Source organism: Micropterus salmoides, unplaced genomic scaffold (assembly GCF_014851395.1).
Source record: "Micropterus salmoides isolate LMB-PRFRI ecotype aquatic unplaced genomic scaffold, ASM1485139v1 Ms_hic_scaffold_3, whole genome shotgun sequence".
In the NCBI taxonomy this organism is placed as follows: Eukaryota; Metazoa; Chordata; class Actinopteri; order Centrarchiformes; family Centrarchidae; genus Micropterus; species Micropterus salmoides.
This window is the reverse complement of record NW_024042261.1, coordinates 15,921,610-15,943,102: the sequence shown is the minus strand read 5'-3', so window position 1 is coordinate 15,943,102 and position 21,493 is coordinate 15,921,610. Positions and strand designations below refer to the sequence as shown.

Here is a 21,493-nt window from a genome sequence, read left to right as displayed (position 1 = left end):
AAATGATGTGTTGAACTCACAGCAGTGTACAAAGACTGAGTCACATTGTCAACTCCTCTCCCTTGGACAGCATTATCACAGCAGGCCTGTCAATCAGTGATGGGAATTACGGCTCTTTGAAGGGAGCTGGATCTTATGCTTCATTCCTTTCTGAGAGCCGACTCTTTTTGCTCCCAAATGGCTTCATTTAGCACCACATCTGTTGGTCACTGCCTAAGTCACATTCTTATTTGGTGCAAGAAATAAATATGCAATTCTCTACAGTTCACTGAGTTTGGATGGTTTCCCTCTTTTTTACCTTTCCACCATAAAAGCAAAAGTGTGTAGGAAGTGAGGAATGGATTAGTGACAGTGTGTTTATCTGCTCTAATGTTAGCATACATCCTCTTTTTCCTGGACATGTCCTCCTTTGGGACCTAAAAAATGTCCAAAATGTCCATGATTCAGCTTTTGCTTTCTACAGTCAGCATTCATTGTGTGTGTTTTTGCATTACTTTGACCAGCACCTGGTACTATTACATTTTACTCTTTACTGTACCAGGACTTTTTCTTGCATAACAGCACTTCTCACAAGCTGCCAGTAACATTAGTCTTTTCTGGCCTCTCCACCCCCGGAGACGGAGTAGGGAGAAGATCTGGTGCTTTGTTTTTATCCAAGCATGTGCATAAAGTTGCTTATCAATGTCACTCTTCGTGAACCGACCGTTCACAGCCTGGATAGGGCGGGGCATTAAAAAAGGCTGACGTGGTGCTACAGCAAACTTTTAAAATGTTGAACTCGTTCTGCATGAATGATTATGATTTTTGACGAGTTAGCACTTAGCATTAACAAATTACAGACTAACAACCACGAGAGAATTTTTCTGTAACTGGAATTAATATTGTAGTAGTTGTAAGCTATATATGATACTTTTATCTGAAATTATAATGAATAAAACTAATATTGCTCCTTATTAAAATAAATAAAGTGGTTTTATTTGTGAATCAGTTAAATTGTTGAATATCAATAAGATGTTGAAATGATACAAATAGGCCTACTATGAACAACCTACCTATTTAACTATAAATATGTAATTTTTTTTGTTATAATATTGTAGGGCAGCACAGTGGTGCAGTGGTTAGCACTGTCGCCTCACAGCAAGAAGGTGGTGTGGAGGTGTGGAGTCTGCGTAGGTTTTCTCCGGGTGCTCCGGCTTCCTCCCACCCTCCAAAGACATGCGGACTAGGTTAATTGGTGACCCTAAATTGTCCTTAGGTGTGAGTGTGAGCGTGAGTGGTTGTTTGTCTATGTGTGGCCCTGCGATGGACTGGCGACCTGTCCAGGGTGTACCCCGCCTTTCGCCTGATGCCAGCTGGGATTGGCTCCAGCCCCCCGTGACCCTGTACGCAGGATAAGCGGTTGACAATGGATGGATGGATAATATTGTACTAATACACAGATTTATACTAGTTACTCCTCTAGGTGGATAAAGCCTCTACATTGGACAGATGTAGATTTAGCCAGAGCCAGGATGCCATAGTACATGATATTTGCTCCTTTTGTTGCCTCTCTTCTTGAGAGCAACTGTTTTACTAAAATTATTGTTGCACACATTGCCATGGTGCCACCAATTACTGGAATCCAACATTCCACCCACTGTGGGTGTCCATCTGCCTCTTGCCCCCACTGTCCTCTTTTTAGAAAACCAAACTATGTTCACCCTATTACTATCATTATTTGTAACAAACAACGCTACACAAAAGCTAAGCTAAGATGGGCTTTGTAAGAGAGAATTAACAGTCTGATGTAACATTTTTCATTATTATATGTATACAACTAAATACACATGCTACAATTCAAGATCAATACTGCTCCTTTATTTCCATATCTATTACATGGATCATCAACTGGTAAGGATGCTGACTTTTTGCCTGAAACATGCAGCTTCAGCATTTGGCCTTCTTTTACCACTATATCATGTATGTAGCCATAAATGGCATATTTAAAGCCCCTTTTATGTGCTTGTTTTAATTTGAGTCAGCTGAGAACATTAAAAAGTCAGCCAAAGATGGTGTTTCACCTAATTCATGGAGCTAATGTAAGCTTAATTAGCTAGCCACCTACAGCTGTTAAAATCTGCCAATTACACTTTCAATGGGCAAAACTGACAATTACAAATGAGAATCTGCTTTTGTTTACCTCTGTCTAAAATCAAGAACCCTTTTCAAAAATATTCCTTTCACTTTATTTTTGAAGAAAACAGTAATGTAATGTAACGTTAGATGGTAAGATCTCCATTGGCGCTCCACATAAACCCCATCCCTCATTATGATAGTGGAGCAGAGTTTCTATGGGGGAGCCTGAGCAGTTGTTTCCCAGGTCAAATGCCAAAGCATGAATTGTTCTCCAGTTCTTAATCCTCTCTGGAGCTCAGCCGACACTGACCAAGAGGGCACGGCTGTAATCCCACTAAAAACTGATAGAAGCTGGTTTCAGCAAGCATTAGGAAAGAAGATGTTTTTTTTTATCTCCTGGTTAGTGAAGTCCTAAAGAACACAGAAGTAAAAGTACACAAGAATATTGAACGTACTAGATAAGACAATATGCATGATTTTAAACAGGAAATGTGCAATGTACATTATTTGACTGCTAGTATTTAAACATTTACCTCAACATGTATACATGCATGTAACATGTAAATATATGAAGGCTTGTTTACATAATGATGAATTTAAAGTTTACATGAAAGCTTTGTCATTCACATCTTATTGGGACGGCAGTCTGTGGGGGCTTGGCTTGCCACCAATAATTTATACATCCAAGACCACTAATTGAGTTATGCACAAGAAAATAATAGCAATTGTAGGAGTAAAGGATCAAGCAAAACAGACTATTAGACACGGTGTTACTGATTTAGTCTTTAATTTATTATTATTTACTGTTTGTCTCATGCTGTTTTGCTGTAACACAAGAACATGCTGCTGCTGAACGGAGAACATCGGAGCTGTGGGCTATAATGAAGCAGGAATATTCAGGACTTTGAGAGGTTACGACAAGCTAACATTTATCCAAGCAAGTTTCCCCGTGGCTCTGACGTCTGCCTGCGACAGCTTATGTCACCAGGAATAACAATCAGGAAACACGTTTCCCTGGCCAGTGAAAAGTGTGATCCTGCTTTTGCAATGCAGGATCAGTTTGGCGGACTTGACAATTAAATACTGTATACTGTTCACATACTGCTAACCTAAGATTCCTTTGATCATCAGTCCCCATTTAACCATTTACCAGTCTACACTGACAAAGAATGAAACTTAATAAGCAGTTAGCTGTTTTAGCTATTCCATGTCTCTGCCTTGCAACACTGCTTCAAAAGACTGACCTGCTTGCGTGGGGGTGGGGGGTTACTGAAGGCAGAAAAGCAGAGAGGCGACTCACGTATTGACTGTGCAGCTAATCCTCGGGTTCCCTTGGGGCTGAGCTTGAGTACCCTTGTCTTGCCGTTCAAGGAGGAAACACTAACTGCTTTCTGCTGTGTCAAGCCACTCGGCTTTCAATCCTGCATTAATTGATATTGAATTTTCCAATGCTCTAATGCCCGCTGTTTTCATCCCAGCAGCAATAGCTGTTGAGCTGAGCCCTCCAAAGTGTCAACACGAGATATGTTCATAATGTCTGTACTACAAAATGGTGACCTTTTTCTATCAAAAGATATCTAGATGGTCAGAGTGGAGCCACAGGCAGGATGCGAAGGATTGTTTTGTATTTTTTTTCAAAGTAAAAAAAAGCGGTTTTCTGTCAGAGACGCTTCTGTCATTCAAAGCAAATGCTGAAACAGTTAAGGGGTCAGTAACTTCATCTGCTTTATTTTTTTAAATATGCTAAATTTCTTGTTTCATGAGCAATCATAGTAACTTTTGATTTCTTAAATGCAAATACCAGTCAGCAAAAATACGTACTATGTTGGGGTTCATCTCATTGTCCTCCAATAGTCGTATTAACAATTTTGACATGATCACTTTAAAGTAGCATTTACACTATGTTGTGTATCAGTACAACTCTCAGTTATTTTAGTTTAGTTCCATTTCAATATTTTAGGGGAATCACATGCATCCATCTGAAAGAATCACATCGAAGGATTTTCATCAGTTTTTATAACACAGGAGATAGTGGCTGAATGTGACAATGACGGATCATTCTCTACACTTTGAGGATTCATCTCCTTCTTGACACACACACACACACACACACACACACACACACACACACACACACACACACACACACACACACACAAAATGGCTTACCAAACCTATTACCTCTGGCAGCACTTTCAGTGTTCCTGTCTTCACCTAATGGATCATCTTGAGGAGGGAAAAACGTATTTATACATGGTGTTGGTGTGTGGCAACTGCAGGAATAAAAGCCTCCATACAACTAGGTCTGAGGCTCAATAGATACACTTTCTTAAGACATGACTTTCCTGCATGTTGCCAACTTTATCTATAATTTAGATGGAATGCGTTCATAAGTGACATGATAAGACCATCCTTGGTTAGCTGTCTTTCAAAATGTCTTTTAAAAGCTGCTCTGAAGCCTAGTGAAAGCTGGGACGTCTTATTGATTTCACTGCTTAAAACCAGTTGAGCCATGAGAGGGATTTGGGGAAGCGGAGGATGAAACGCATTAAGGAAGAACTTGTAGACCTTGAGACAAGAGAGACAGATTGTGGAAAGAAAGTGAAACTTGGTATTAAAGTGTTTTACACAGTATGAGGATATCTGTTTGAGCTTAAGATGCTGCAGTGTGTGATGTATTTGTCACTAAAATGTCTCTGCACACACAAAATTACAGTAGCACCTACAGTGTGTTCCTCTTGGACACTCAAAGTCAGCACCGTATTTTTGGTGCCTTTAAAAAAAAGAAAGACAGAGAAATGTTTCAAGTACTACTTTTTTTCTGAAGCTACAAATACTCTGATACTGAGTGTTTATTTTAGTAGTTTGCCACGCAATAATTGTTTGCAGAAATAAGGCTTGAATGCCAGGGGTGACAGCTGACAGCTCATGTTAGAGACTGACAGCTCCTTGACAGTTATTGTATCCTTGTAGAAAAGAAAGTGATTGAAAATAGTGAAATACTGCCTCTAGTGCTCAAAGAATCAGCTGATTTATCAGTCAGTTAACATAACATTTTAACATGATTATCTTGATTATCAATGAACCATTTCATTATGATAACAAAATAAGTTATTAGCTGCAGCTCTGATTGTTTTTCATAAAATGGAGATACTATACATTGTAAGTGCATTAGTACTTACTAATGCATTTGCATTTTAGATTACACCACGCCAGGGAGAAGTTTTGATTTCCTGATTTAGTTTTTCATTAGACTGAGATTGAAAATGCAATCTGTTGAGTTTAATACTTTAGATTGGAAACAGACTTTTAATCATTTATAAGGTAAATATAACGGAATAAGAATCCCTCAATGTTTTAATTTCACTAAATTAAAGTAAAATGATAAACCAACCTCATGTGTTCACTGTCTGGTGTAATATAAAGTGTATAAAGTGTGATTGTCCGTAGCTTTACACAAAGCTTTCACACAAAAAGCCAACAAGCCATTTTATATTAATTCCCATCCACCTTGTAGTTACTTCTGAAAACGCAATGAGAGCCGTTTTACAGGTAAAATTTTTCAGGAGTGAGGCAGTGCTTTTACCCCAGTAAGAATAAGACATCCACATCCAGGGATGTGGACTCTTGGCATCTTGCATGTTTTAAAAAGATATATGAGTGTTTGAGCGTGTGTATGGTGTAAAAGTGTGTATACTTTTGTGCATGGGAATTTGAGTGCATATTGTGCCTGCCATTCTTTGTATCAATAGTTGAAAGTCAGTGTTTGAAAGTCAGAAAAATATCAGCGACCCCTAAGGCCTTGAAACACTGGAGGGGCAGCAAAGCGTGAGAGACCACAGCGATCAATACACAAATACACATGAAAGACTGGTTCTGTATTGATTGCTACTGTGTACTTGTTTTTTTTCACTGTGTGTCAACTTTTATTTTGCTTTGGGTGAGGAAGCGTCTGTGTAACCTACTTGGACGCAATCGCACATTTGAATTTTTTTTTTTTTTTTTTTTGAAACAGAAAACGTGGGATGTTCAAAGACCTACAGAGGAAATGTGTGGTTTCAGCTCCTTCTAGCACTGACTGCTTCTGAAACAGGTGTGCATTTACTAACAATATCTGACAGAATAAGACAATTCATTATTGCTATAATTGAGTACAGTAAAGCTAATTAAAAAGTGTGTAGAAAATGGGTCATCTTCACTTTGAGAGCTTGTCGCAAAGCTAATTATAAAAGGCTGACTTTCATCTCTGAGGTGAGCCTATTTGAAATTACGCCTGCGCTGGTTTGAAACGGGAGGAGGAGAGGTGCTTCTTGGCGCAGCAGTTTCCACATTGTTCTTAAATACTCTGTGAGCTTAACACTTTTCCACAAGAAATGGAGCAGTTTTCATCTGTGAAGTCCAACATGAATAAGCAGATGACTATCTCACATGATAGCATCACACCAAAGGATTACCAAGTGCTATCCTTTTGTTCCTGTCAGTGTGGTTTGTTTGTCCAGTATGAGGTAAAGCTGTAGTAAGCCCACGCTGCCCCAGCTGTTGCAGTGAGAGGGGCAGTCTGTGTTGTGCTTGGACTCATAAGGTCAGTGAGCATATGGAGCATATGGCCCAAACACATGACATCTGGATTCCAACCATGTTGATCAATGTTACAGAAGACGACCAAAAGAGGCAATTGACTGAGCCTGTGAAGGTGTTTGAATCAGTGGTGGAAATTAACAAAGTACACGTATTTTCATTTTGGAATACTTTCTATATTCTACTTTATTTCTGAGGGAAATATTGTACTTCACTACATTTATGTGATAGCAATAGTTACTAGTTACTTTCTAAATTATGATTATAGATACTTTGGAGCATTTTTCTTGTTTTCGTAGGCCTTAAATTACCAACAATACAAATCACATGTTCAGCAGCATTGTTGTATGATGCATTGTTAAACTAAACTAAAACTAACATTATATACTGTACATTCTGTAATAAAGACGGTATTTAAATAATGGCAGCGTCCCAAATCACCACAACACTAAAGCTAATAGAAAGCAAACTGGAATTAACTGTACTTTGATAGCTCACATGGTAGATTCAACATAACATACATCAAAACAACAAAAATGTAAATCCACTCACCAATCTGCTGATTTTCAGTTTTTAAATATAAAGTTTCTATTTTTAAATACAGTTTTCTCTCATTCGATTATTCATTCAAATTTAGTTTCTTTGACTCTATTATTTTTTGAATGAAGTTAAATCCAATATAGTTTCCTGTGCAGGCAGTGGTGAGTTTCACTGACGGCAGTGTGAACGCTGAATAATCAGTGGTTGAAAACAGTATAGCCGTTAAAGAAGACAAACTCACAGCAGCGTGGTGACTATGACATGACATGTTGCTGTTCTGATGGAGTCAGTGTTGTGGAAATGGACATCATAGTGAATTTATCAAGACAACAGAGAGGAAGATTTGAGGTGATGATTACAGCAAATTAAAACAAGAGCAGCTCAGGAAGCTGGGATTAAAATGTAATTTTAATCTAATTAAAATGTAATAAAATATGATTATAAAAACACAGGAAATCTAAAATACAGACCTGTCTCTTACATATATATGTTTCAAATAAAGGCCTGGTTTTCTCTGCACTAAATAATGTAGTAATATAAAGTCTGCCTCACCATGAAAGTCCCTCTTCGATACATAAAACAGTAAAGCACAAAAGGGGCCATTCTGCATAATGAGCGCCTTTATTTTGTAGTTATATTTTTACACTTTTGGTCTTGCTACTAAGAATAAACATCATCAACAACAACACTGAACTGAAAGAGAAAAAAAGTTAGATTCACTTGTATCCATTTGATAAAAATTCAATCTTGTGCCGTTCTCTTTACAATAAACACTTCCATCCTCCAGCTTCCCTGTTACTGCTGTTATCAGGTGAACAGCCTTTGCTGCATGACTGAGGTGCATCACGGTTGCATGTACTCATACCTACCCAGTTCAAATTAGCTCCAGTGAATATGAATACATCTCTCTGTGGCTGTCCGTGAGCCTGTGAGGTGATGTCTGCAAAGACTGTGCTCTGCTGTGTGCTGGGGGTGTGCAGAGTGGGCGAGAGTCAATAGCAGCATTACTCCCTCCTCACCCACTCTTAACAACTCTCTCCCGACCTCTCTCTACAGTGAAAGGCATGCTTCAGACACGCTGGGAAAGCAGTTTTTCCAGGCATCAAATTAATTGTCAAGGTCAGACAACAAAGGGGTGTTTCATGTGTGTGTGTGTGTGTGTGTGTGTGTGTGTGTACTGCAGGCTGTGTACTTTCATTCACTTTCTCTTTTCATTAAGTGAATAGAGAGGTAGACCCGAATCCTACAGGCAGTGAAAAATTTGCTTCCTGCAACACAGTGTTTCAATTCAGCCAACTGCGCCAGGTAATCTGGATCCCATTAATTGCTGTTGGTGAATAATGTTCACGGTGACTCTGTGTAATAGGCCGATTTATTTTTTTCAAACCAGGTCAGTGGCGGTGCAAGCCTGGTTTAAAGCTCCCTTCAATCACACTAATGTGGCATTTTTTCTAACATGCTTTCCAGGAAGGTTCCTGGCTGTTTGACACATCCACATTTCAGTTAGACCGCATAAACACAGAAAAGTATTTGTTACTCTTTGAGATGGACTGTTTAAGAAATTTTAAGAAAATCAAACAGGATTATTATCTTCAGCAAAGCTACAACTTATCTTTTTGAACTCTTATATTTCCAATGTCACAGCAGCCTTGCATGTAACAGTATCATGGCAACGGGAGAGACAAAAGTGCCTTTTTTTTTACCTTTTCACACTGACATTACCTGTAAGGTTTTTAAAGGTGCTGTGCTAACAGAGATCCCCTGAGGATCTATAGGAGAGTACAACAAGTCAGGAGGGCAGTTATACAACATGCAGGTTGTTCAAGGTTGCACAGCACTTGTAACTTTATATTTGACTGTTTTTTAAAATATACATCATTTGTATGATATTTTGAATTTTGAATACAAAAATACCAAACTGATGGTCACAGTTCCAGTTATTACATAGATAATTACAAAATCTCAGCTAAAACATCAGCTTAATCTTATAACACAACAGGACAGCAGTCTCTGTTTCTAATCAAGCAGAGTGTTGGGCAATTTTCAGCTACACAAGTGCAACAATGGCCCAACTTGACCTGACAGTCAAGGATCTAGCTCAAAAATGAACTGAAATACCAGTTTTTAAAACGGTAAAATAGAATATAAAACAGAGCTCATTAAAAAAATGTTATAATTCATAATGTTTATTTTAAATCAGATGATTTCACTGTTGTGCACATGTAAAAGACTCTTGCTGTTTTTGCAAGGAAATACATCTGCGAAGCGACTCTGTAGCATCTGACCATTTCTCACTGTGACAGTCATCATTACACTGACAATCACTTACATCAGTAACTTTCTGTCAGATAAGAAGTTTGATCTTTAGACAATAAAACATTTATGCAAGAGGTTTGTAGAAGACACGATTAAATACTAGCATTACTCTACTTACACATACATTTGTTGAATAAAGTATATTATTTTATAAAATCAGAATGGCTCATTTCAAAATGTGATATGATGCTGAGTCAGGGCAACACACTGAATCACTGCCACGATTTAGAGGTGCTGAAAGCAGGAAAGGTATTAGCTTTCATGGTGAAGCCTTTATTTGCTTTGCTGTGATAGGTTTAATGACAGAAAGCTCAACAATAAACATGATTTGTAATGCACTTGGTCCATGGATCTTAATTTCCCCCAGGAAGGACTGATACAGGCAGTCTATCTCCGTTCAGGGAGGTAATCATCAGAGAGTTGGATTTACAGAAGCTGATGGTCATCTCAGTTTTGTCTCCTGGTGTCTGTATTATTTTGTGCAGCTGAGTCAGGATATTAAAGCTGAGAGCGATCCTCAGTCAAGAGATTCATAAGACAACTGTAAAGCGGTATAGTATATAACCTCCCCAAATTATTAGAAGAGTTGATTTGCTATCAGGACACAACCAGGCATTCCAACATTGCATTGTAGTGTATTTTGTATTGAACAGCGAGTCATTACTGATCACCAATAATGTACAAGCTCAGAATAAATGACATCTAGAGCTCATGCAGTCATGACCCGAGGGTGACACGTATGACAGAACTGAAGAAAACTGATAAGAAAAGACAAATTAACTAATTAAAACATCATGTAAACAATGACATGACACCATGAACTCTTGTTAGCTTGTGATGAGATCTGATGGAAAGCCCTGAGATCAGGTTGTGTGTGTGTGTGTGTGTGTGTAGAATCTGATGGCAGCTATCCTTCAAACCCTGTTACTGTCAATCATGTGACATGTGCCTTTTTAAGCTAATCCTTAAATAGGTTTTTGGGCCCACATGGACTGTAAAAGGATCCATTTACACTCCCTTCTCTGTCTCTCTTTCGGTCTCCTCCTAACACACTGTAAGTTGTCCAGTTGTTTTTTTGTTTTTTTAAATGATGCAAAAGTCTAAGTTTAAAATACTTCGTTTAGGCGCTGTTAAAATTTGTCTTGAACATAACACTTCTGACACAAGTGAAAGTGGATGTTTTGAAAACAAATGTCATAATGTACACGTTTTTTTACCTTGTCCTCCAGATGTCTTGTTGTTGCCAGCAGCTGCTCCAGATCCTTGTCTCTGCAAATGCAAAAACAACAAAACAGAAAAGGTGAATAAGATTGAGATTTCTCTTCAGAGTACATTTTCTTCAAGCTTAAATCCACCAGACTTCGGCACAGCAAATAGACGACTTCCCACAATCCTGTCATCACATCCAAATGAGCTGAATATGCATCACTGCTCTGTGCCCTTTACTAATTAAGCCTTGTCGTCATGATTGTTCTGACATCTACTGGGGGCTTAGCTGCCACCTAATCTGCTAGCACACTCTCTGAAGCCTCCACTTTGGAGTATTTTAGCCAGTGGGGTGCCCTTGTTCTGAGCACATGAGCTGAGGGCAGAGGAGATCCTGCAGGCTGAGGGCCCTGTGACAGTAAAAAGGCCCTAAAGACAATATACAGTATGACCAGGAGGGAAACATTGCCCGAGTTGCCGCTGTTTACTACTCCTTGGCACTGTAACAGTACAGAGGACAGAAATACTAACATGAAGCAAAGTAAATGACCCAGAAAACACTGTATTTTTGTTTTCTTGTGCTCAATTTGCAGAGTGACTCAAGCTGAGATGGTCCAAAACCAGAGTTACGTAAGCTGTTCAATGCATCATCATGTGTGTTTTCATAAATATGTTAAATTTAGTTGTTCCAGAATATAAATAATTCCCCTTAAACCATGAATAAATACTGTAACTTCAGCTCGGAATAAGGGTTTAAATTCAACAAGATGAGGATTTTCACAATAAGATGAAAGGAAAGGAAAAAATTCTTTAATCATTATATGTTTTTTGTGCATGTAATTGGTTTGCAAAGTCAAAAAGCCCAAAGTCCACCCCAAAGGGAGTTCCCATCTCTGCTCTGCTCTGAACTGCCTGAAAACAGCTTGTTTGTAGTCCAGCCTTTTCTTCCGCTTTCTGCTGACATCACAAGAAAACACACATCATAATGCTTGCCTAGTGACAGTCAGACACGCCCTCAAAAACACCGGTGGAAAAATACACTGAGCTGCAGAACACAGTGAAAAGACGTCCGCCTGCTGCCTCTCCTCTCCCTTCCAAACATTATCTACCCTCCAGGCAGTCAGTGGACAGAAAGTTGTTACTGTGATGTAGAGCTCAGTTTTATAAAAAAAAAAAAACAATAACTCACCACTCTTAAACTCTTGCTCCAGTCCATGTTGCTAAGCTGGTATAAGGGGAACATATACAGCTGAACCTGAAGCCCTACTCTGTTTCTGATTGGCTAGTAGTCCTTGATTAGGAACTGCGCATGTGCAACTTCCAACAAATATCTTGTAGAAGTGAGATGCATCACTCCATAGCTAAAATGGAGTGTTCAAGACACAGGAATGTGCAGTGTGACAAAATTACAGTGTTTTTTGAAAATGAAACCATGTAAACCTGTTCTGGTACAATCCCTAAATAAAACTATGAACCTGAAAATGAGCATAATATGACCACTTTAAATAAACCTTAAAGCGGTGAAATAGTAAAAGTGTATTTTAATGGAGGGTGAACTCCTTCTTAAATAATTTTACATACCCTTTAAACATTATGAAACTATGTACCCAGTTTTATCAATATATACACATTGATAATATTCGTATATTCTGTATATGTGAAGGGTTTCATTCAAAAATAGCATACAGCCATTTAAAAGAGAGAGAGAAAAAACCACATCTCAAATTACCCAACTGTGAGAATTCATTCACTGATTATACAGTGTTGGTTCATCTCGATCACATGGTTATAATCACATTCACACTCTCATTTAAATTCACGCCACACCACAAGATACTGAGGTGTAAAAAATGGGCAGACTGATGGATGTAAACGAGAAAACCGCCTACGGTACAAAAGAACCAAGCATCTACTCTACATAGCCTGAAAGCCTCACCAGCTACTGTGTACTCTCTTGCTCAACAAATGACTTTTCAGATGTGATGTTGCATAACGGTACATAGCCCCACTTAGCTGCTATATAAATATTACACTCTTACATACTGATGCAGCAGCATTTATCTAAATATCAACTTTCATTTTTGTACAGCCATTTGTTTCCACACACACTCACTTTTCTCCTATTAAACTGCAAATAGTCACTGATCTCTAGAGAAATATCATTGGCTGTGCTAATGTACGTATGTCTCCCATTTGTTTTGGCATGACATGTGAGTTTGTCAATTTAAAAATATAGCAAACACAAGGGAGCCCAAAGGGTTTCACCTCATATTGAGATACCCACCGTCTGGATGTTAAATTAACGCTGTATTCAACTTTTTTAAAAATACTTAGAGATATATTTAAAAGTTGACATTAAGAAAAACACGCAAAAAAGCTATGATGAATTAAAATTTCTTTAGCTATACGCTGAGGTCTGCGGGGTTCAGGCAGGTGCCGACAGCATTAGAGGTGTGAAAAGGGTAAAGCAGATATCGCGTTGGAGAGGAGTACAGGAGTAACACTTCCCCACAATGAGCAGATTAGGCAAAGCTATTCTTAGACCCATATTATAGTCCTGCTTTTTAATATGCAGCAGAGCCAGAGAGAGAAGGGATATCACAGGGAATGATGAAAGAGCAAGAGGAGTACAAATGGAGTAAGAATGGATTGAGGAAAGGAAGTAAGGAGGAAGGGCTGTGAGAAGTTACATCATAAGCGTCTTATTAATCACAAAGTATTAAGGTGGCACTGGGGAGACATGTTCCGCAAATTATATGAATGTGAACTTTTTTATGGTTTTCTTACAATTACTAATGTTCAATAATTAATATTCATGTTAAAGGAATAATTTGATGTTTTGGGAACTATACTTTTATAAGAAGATGGATTCTACTCTCATGTCTGTCCAAAGCCATTGTGTCATATAAAGACACTTTCAGCATTTGGAAATAAAGCAACTTTCTTTAAAATATAAGTCAAAAAAATGTAAATTTCTGTTTAGAGGTAAATGCATGCAACACACATCCTGGCATTTCCAAAGCTTTCTATTCTATTCCGAAACTCTAAATGCATGTCACACTGATCACCATTGTATTGATCACAGAGTCTGACAAATGTTTGGTCAAGACCACTTTTTAACGCACTGGGTACACCTTTAGCATTGTATTTGCATGTGCAGGGATACGTGGTCAAGTTAGCAATAATAAATATGCAAAGTCCAGTTAGACTTTCAAAATAAAGTTAACATTGTGAAAGGGCACATGGCTAACGTGGTAAAATGGATGCAGTTTGGTTAGGGTTTAGGCAACAAAACGACTTGGTTAGGTTTCTGAAAAGATTGTGGTTTGGGTTAAAATATGAATGTAAGTTACATAAGTGAAGTGTGTTAGTTAGTTATGTAACTTATATAGCTAGTTAAAAAGAATCACTGTTATTGGTTTCACAATGGAAACAAACATTATTCTTCTGGGCAAAAGTCCTGTGTTTGACCTGTGCAACGAACCCAACCTCCTCCCAAGTTTTTTATTCTAGGCCTATTTTTAGTCTTGAACAATGGGGTACCCAGTGCATTAAAAAGTGAAGCCAAGTGAGACATCAAACAAGCATTTTCCCCCAAATATTGTCATTTGTTTTAAGATACACAAACTATTTTACCCAATTGATGAAATTAAAGACTTGATATAATAGAGATTTGCTGCTGACTGTTCACCACAGGGTTCAGTGCTAATGCATCTAAAAACCTGATAGCATCAAATGATCCTCTTGTTTGCTGCTCCTCCATATCAGTACATGAGAATTAATTTAGCATTAGTTATCCCTTTTATAACTGATGTCCCCAGGCCTGTGTTTGGGACCGCCTTGGTGGCCCATTGATCTTCACAGCCACAACCAAAGAGCAAATGGGATTCAGTGGAGAGAAGGAGTGTAAAAACTCCAAACTCCAACACTTTGTCACTGCCACAAACCTCACAAAAACATTCAGTATGTACATAAATTTAAAAGTGGAGAAAATGCTCTCCTATGGAAACTTCCAGACATATTACAAACCGCATAGTAACTTAGAAGTGATTTCCTTAATAACATTTTTTGTCACGTTTATGATTTGCGTCTGAAACCACACAAGATGGAAGAGGAGATTGAAAGGCTTGAGAGTCCCCATCCAACGAATGTGTGTCAATTTGAACCTGTCCATTTTTTTGCAAATAAATGTCTCATATGAAATGATTGCAGGAATTACAGTGTCACTCTTCTCATCATTACTGTGCACATTATATTGCCAGCAGGCGTACACGTTGTCAGCTTGTGTTTCCATATGTATATCCTGGGTGGGAGCTGTAATGATATTTTTTTCTGTAGTGAAGAAGGAAGAGAGGATGAGGATCAATACCTCCCTCTGCAGTTAAGACATACTTACAAACATTGGCATGGGGAAGATAAATGACCAGAATCAACTCCCTGACTGCCTGCTCTCTTCGCAGTTGAAGAAGTTTCTACATACTGGTAGTGACCAAAAAACTAATTATCAGACCTTGAAACGCTTATTTGTTTTCTTGCCAAGAGTTAGATGAGAGATCGATCCCATGTCTGCTTGTTAAATATGAAGCTACAGCCATATGGCAGTTAGCTTAAAGTTTAGCATACAGACTGTAAATAGGGGGAAACAGTTAGCTTGGCTGTGTCCAAAGGTTTAAAAAACATTGCTGATTGTTTAATCCATGCAAATAAAATAAAAAAAGAAAATTGTGGTTTTAAGGATGGCTATGTACTGGACTTTCTTGGCCAGGCACATGACTCCCGGGAGCAAACAGCACCAGTTTATTTTCTTCATCTGTTTTTGTACAGCTTAAACAAATTAGATGTAATGTGTATATTAGTTAACACTCTCATAATGAATTTATGGAAAGTGAAGAACAACTAAAAAATCACCTCATATTAACCTACATCTAATATCAAACTGTTTTCTAATGGATTACTGGGATGTATGTGTATGATTGTATGTGTATGTTTTGTTATGTATATTCTGGTGTGCTCTGTGTGCCTTTTCATAAATCATGGGCCCCCATCTATAAGCTTTCTTTAGCTTCTTTGGGAGACCCATTCACTATACCCAATTGATTATGTACCCTTAATTGTATGTTTGTAATGTTTGAAGTGGTATTGTGAATAAACAGGTGTGAAAAAAAAGTAAATTTTTGGAATTTGATTGCTTTGTGATGTTTAGCTATAAGCTAGCTCGAAATGGAGCTACCATGCGCATGGAGTGTGCCCGGTGAACAGAGATTGAGGAGACAGAAAGATGCTGCGCTAGAATGGGGACATCAAGTGTAATACTTCTTAAACTAGTCATAATTTTTTGTCTTGACATAACTGGGGATATTTTAAAAATCTGAAAAAAAGATATCTACATAAGTAAAATGTATTATTATTGTATTGTATTTCAATCAAACACTTTCATATGGATAGATTTTTTTATTCCATCTTGAACAAATTCAGAGGGAAATCACCAGGGAGTCGGCAGGGTAACAAAACAGATAAAGGAAATTGTTTCATTTAGGTAGCTTGTATCTGGCTGCCTCCTGGGGAATTTAGCTCCAGCTACTTTCACCGCAACCTTTTCACAGCTATTCCCTAGCTCATTCAAAGGTTTCCCATTTGGTCATGTCAGAAGGGTTTCCATGCTTTAATAGCTGAGGAGTCGAGAAGGCATCGTGCTACGTGTCCTCTTTTCTGTGCTTCTCTTGCTGCATTATTAATCCAATGCTTTCAATGAATTTCAAACAGCGCAGTGCTTTGATGCTGTGGAGGGGTGTGTTGGGGAGGGGGTTGAAGCGTCTTTGCAAGCTTAGAGCACAACACACCCGTGTTTTTTGAGGCTAGTCTTTGATGCAATTTTGAATTTTATAAAAATACATAAATATATAATAATTACTTGAACTCTGTGAAATATGTCCATACAACACTGCAGTTTATGTTTACCTGTCAGGCTAATCGGAATACCTGTTATCTCTTTTCATTTGTCTGTCAGGATGAAGTGAAACTATTTACCAAATTGCTTTGTGGTGTTTAACATTACTGTCACACCGCTGAGCTCTCTTGCAGCTTCCCTGCAGCTCCAAACAAATATCAGAGCCAGATAAGAGCACAGTTTTGTTCTTCACTGTTACTAATCCCAGTTCAAAGAGAGGAGCTGAGTCTCTCCATCAGCCTCTTGTAATGGCCATGAAATGAACTGGTGCCTGCGTTGGAGCTACAGCAGCTGCTCCTCCACAACACACTAATGTGGCTCCCAAAAAACGCGTTGAGTCGGAGAGAGGAGAACAGTCGGTCCACACTGCACTGTATCAACGCTCTCAAACAAAACTGCCCTCAAGCTCATTGGGTCGAGTTACTCATGTTTGCTTTTGGAGATAATGTTGTCACATTGCAGCACTGTTGCAAAAATAAAAGAACAAACTAGGGAATGTTTGGCTTTGTTTAATTGAAAAAAATGATTTATCGATTGCAGCTCTGAAGAAAGTTTAGTCTGATGGTACTTTGAACTTTTTTACTGAGTTCAATATAAAAATTGGCCTATAAAAGCATTATTAAGCACTAAGGTTAATAGCTTAATGACCACTTATCTGCCTTTCTGTCTTTTAGGAAGCATTTAACCAGCAGGTAACATATTGGATATTATGACTGAGCCAACCACGGTGCTTTTAGTCAACAGTGAGCTCCTCCCACAGTTGTCTTGATAATGCTCAAAAAACAGTATTGACACTAATTCAGGATATTCTGTTCAGCTGGAGGATTCTGTGTTAAAAATCATTTGTTCATGCAGTGAACACCTCTAGAGCACGCCTGAAAGGTTTTCATAATATTGATGATTGTAAAGCAGACTATATTCACAAATGCGTATTAGTCTGAGAACCTCTCAGTTCATTTTCCATTCCCTAGAGGCATTGTCAACGGGCGCTGAACCAAAAGGCCTCTGGACGCAATTGGACAGATCTATGACCAAGCGACACATTCAAGTTGGGGCAGTGCTTGGTCGGTTTTCAGCAAATTTTCTCCAATTACATCTAAATTACAGTACACTAAAATGTGTTTCTGAAAACATTTGAGGAAATAGGTAATGCAGCAAAAGAATCTTGATTCATATTTGATCAGCACTGCCTAGTTTGACAGTTTGATCTGAGTCTTGTGCGCCTGGTGCATTGCTCCGATCTACAACTAATCAGAGCAGCAGAAACATGAGACATGTGACCTTTCAAGTCTGGACCAGTGATGCTCCTCAGTCAGTCATCGTATCAAACCCACCCCATGTTAAATAAACAGTTGTGATTGACTCGAAGAGATCCAGTATGGGTGGAAATCTGTCTGAACAGGAGAAAATAAAACATGAGCTCGGCAGATTCGTCTGGTTGCCAGGCTATGTAAAAACACTGTGACCATTCATAGACTGTATAAAAGAATTGGATGTGGTCATCGTGACGTCCCCCAATGGTTTCTGGACTCCTGTTCTGAAGCCTTGAGTTTGGCCGTCGCCATGTTGATTTTTTTCAACCAGGAGCCGGAGGAGACGGTATTTGGACAAGACGTGGCGCTAGATAGCTTGGTTAGTTAAGTGCATCCGTAATTCACTTTAACTGTGATTTTAACCGGGATACTAATTTTGGCTAGCGAAAAACGGCTTAAAACAAAATGTACTTACCAGAATAGTGAACAGTTAATGCCTAATAAGCTTTTTCAACAGCGCTGGTTAACTTTACACAGTTCAGTGGAAATGAGTCACCTCTAGCCTGATTGACAGGTCGCCATGGTAGCAACTTGTCAATCACAAGGTAGTCCCGTTCTAAAGCATACGCTGTTGTATCATCTATTTTCCAATAAACTGGACCATCATTTCCTAAATGAACATCATAAGACCATAAACTCATTACAAAAGTGTTTACTAAGGTAATAAATCAAGTGAGAAGTAGGATAATTTTACCATTATTTCTAATGGAACCGGACTTCTTTTTGCAATTAGAGGCACTCCCTGCTGGCTGTTAGAAAGAATTTAGGTTTAAGGGACTTTCGCATTAGCTTCACTTTTCAGACCTGGAGGTTCCCACTTGTGACCAACAAAACGAGAGTAATGGGGTTTTAACATGACAGTATTGCTATGTATGGCACCATAGAAATTTTTCAATCTCTCGTCTGAGATAACATCACTGTAGATGTAAGCGCTGCTTTGCCATGATAATCACAATGTTACACTCAGAACTTGGCTTAAACACAAGACGTGACTTGAGGTCATTTTGTTTATGGCGATTGTGCTCAGCTCAGTGCAGAGGTGATGAGAAACTATAACACTCCCGAGGGCAGCAGAGAGAGGAGGAACCATTAGAGCTGAGCAGCTCTGAGGCCGAGCCAAATGTAAATTCCAATAAAAGCAGCTCGATGATTGAGATTACTGAGGGAAAAAAGGGGCTATCCTCACTGCAGATAAACACGCACTTGAAAATACACACTTACTTACTTAGTGAACAAATCAGCACACCTGTGCACACATCAGGACACACACAAGCACACACAAACACACAGCGAGAAGAATAAAGAAGAAGATGAGAAACCAATCAAGCAGAGAGAAAAAATGGGTAATTACATGACGTTGACAAGGGAGATGGAGAGCAGAGATACATATTGTGCCTCTCATTAATCATTAACAGACTCAGAGGGACATAGGGTCAACAAACAATGTTTTGATGTGAGTGTGGTTGTGTGCCTCTGGGTGAAATACACACAGACACACAAAGAGCAGATCCACTGTAGCATACTCCACAGTGGCTACATCCGAATTTGTGCCTCCCGGCTTTTAATTAGGATCTTTCAAGGGGAAAACATAAACACACACACAAACACACACATATAGACAAGAATACAGGAACACTGATAAACATAAAAAGGGTGAGTCAAGCAGAATAACATAAGATTCATTGTGCATATACTGTAAGCAAAACAGAGAAATGTAAATATGTTTTATCTCTAATTGGGCATTCATCGGAGGATGGAGACGGGAGAGAGTGAGGCTGTTTTCAGAGAGAATCCTTCAAAACATCAACCTCCTTTCATTCTGCTGCAAGCAAGTCTCTATTTTATATCTTCTGCCCCCCAGAATAGGATACTGGAGGCAAGGTGCCTCTTTGTACGCAACGTATATATGAATTTTCATCTTGTTTTTTAGTTTATGTGTGGTAAATATGAGTGAAAATTGCACTGACTTAACTCAAGTTCTGTTTCACTGGATTAATAGATTAATACGCAGTGAAGCCCACAAATCAAGCCTGCACTCTGACATTAAATCTTCATATGATCACGTCTTAACAAAGCAGATCCACACCGACATGGAGTCTCATACTAGGTTTGTTTATTTAACAATATAGTGTAATCCTGCAGTTAACAATCAATTTGAAGAGTTTGTATTTTTGCAGAAGAGTTTACTATAAAGGAAAAGCTCAATAGTAGTTGCTTAGATGAGAGAATCAATACCACTCTCATGTCTGTACAGTAAAAGTGAAGATACAGCCAGCAGCCAGTTAGCCTAGCTCAGCATAAAGACTGGAAATAGGGGAAACAGCTAGGCTGGCTCTGTTCAGCAATTTAAAAAAGATCCACCTACCAGCCCTTCTTAAGATCACTAATAAACATTGTGGCGATACACACTGATGAACATTGATCCTGTGAGGTACTGCTTTAAAAGTACAATCAAAGTCATCACTAGTGCATAGCCACATACCAGCACTTTGATTTAACACAGCAATACGGAGGGATATATGTGGAGGGAAAAGATGCCTTGTTTCAGTGACATGTAACTCTACTGCGGCTGCCTCTGAGGCTACGTTCAGCGCATGGAGTGTGCTGCTCTGCTGAAAGCCCGAACAGTAAAACACAGTTTCGCTTTTGACCCTCTAACCTCACACTCTTCCTGCCTCTTCAGCTCTTCAGAAATCAGCCTGCTCATCCTCACTGTGCAGGCGGTGGGAGTGTGTGTGTGTGTGTCTGTGTGTGCCATTTACTACAAGTGTTTTCGTGTGTGTGTGTGTGTGTGTGTGTGTGTGTGTGTGTGTGTGTGCTACAGACCACTCATCTGTATGAGCTCCATTGGCAGTTACATAAACCATACTGTCATACAGGCTACAGGGCATTCTGAAACACTGCCAAATCAGTGCTGGGTCAATAACTCCCCACTGCAGATTTTTCGGATTTTCTTTCCTTTGTTGGGCAGCGAGTACGCGTCTGGCTGAAGTGAGGAGGAAGTGGGTGGGTACTTACTGTTGCAGTGCAGCACAGAGGTCAGTAATTACCATGAAACATTAGTACTGACTTTGCTGGGACCTTTTTCTCTGAAAAGACGCAGCATAGTTTGACCACTGTAATTAGACCATAAAGAAAGCCATTTGAAAGGCACAAAGAAGCATGAATTAAGGTTGAAATGTACCTAAACTGCCAGTCCAGATATGCTCGTGGCACTTACGCCAACATCCACCTCTGCAGCCTCTGGCACAGAGAATTTCATTTAGTTTGATTTCTCTCATTTGATAACAAATGATATACTTCTTCTTGTGGTTGTTTTAGGGAAATAATGCCAACTTCTGTTAATCCCTATGTGATGGGAAAGACATTGAGATGTAGGTAAGTTCTCTAACTTTCTACAAGTTAACTGTGGAGTTGTTTTTTCTCCTCAGAGGACAGGTGGAGTAGCTGATTTGCTTGTCATAAATATCAGCTGTTT

General features: G+C 38.9%; 1 protein-coding gene across 1 annotated transcript in view; it reads right to left on the bottom strand.

The window, feature by feature from the left end:
• The window catches only part of pcp4b (Purkinje cell protein 4b), a 37,271-nt gene that overhangs the window by 716 nt on the left and 15,062 nt on the right, over positions 1 to 21,493 (bottom strand). Inside the window, exon 2 of the mRNA XM_038694216.1 lies at positions 10,767 to 10,818. Coding sequence (XP_038550144.1) covers positions 10,767 to 10,818 — 52 coding nt within the window. The remainder of the gene's footprint in view (positions 1 to 10,766; positions 10,819 to 21,493) is intronic.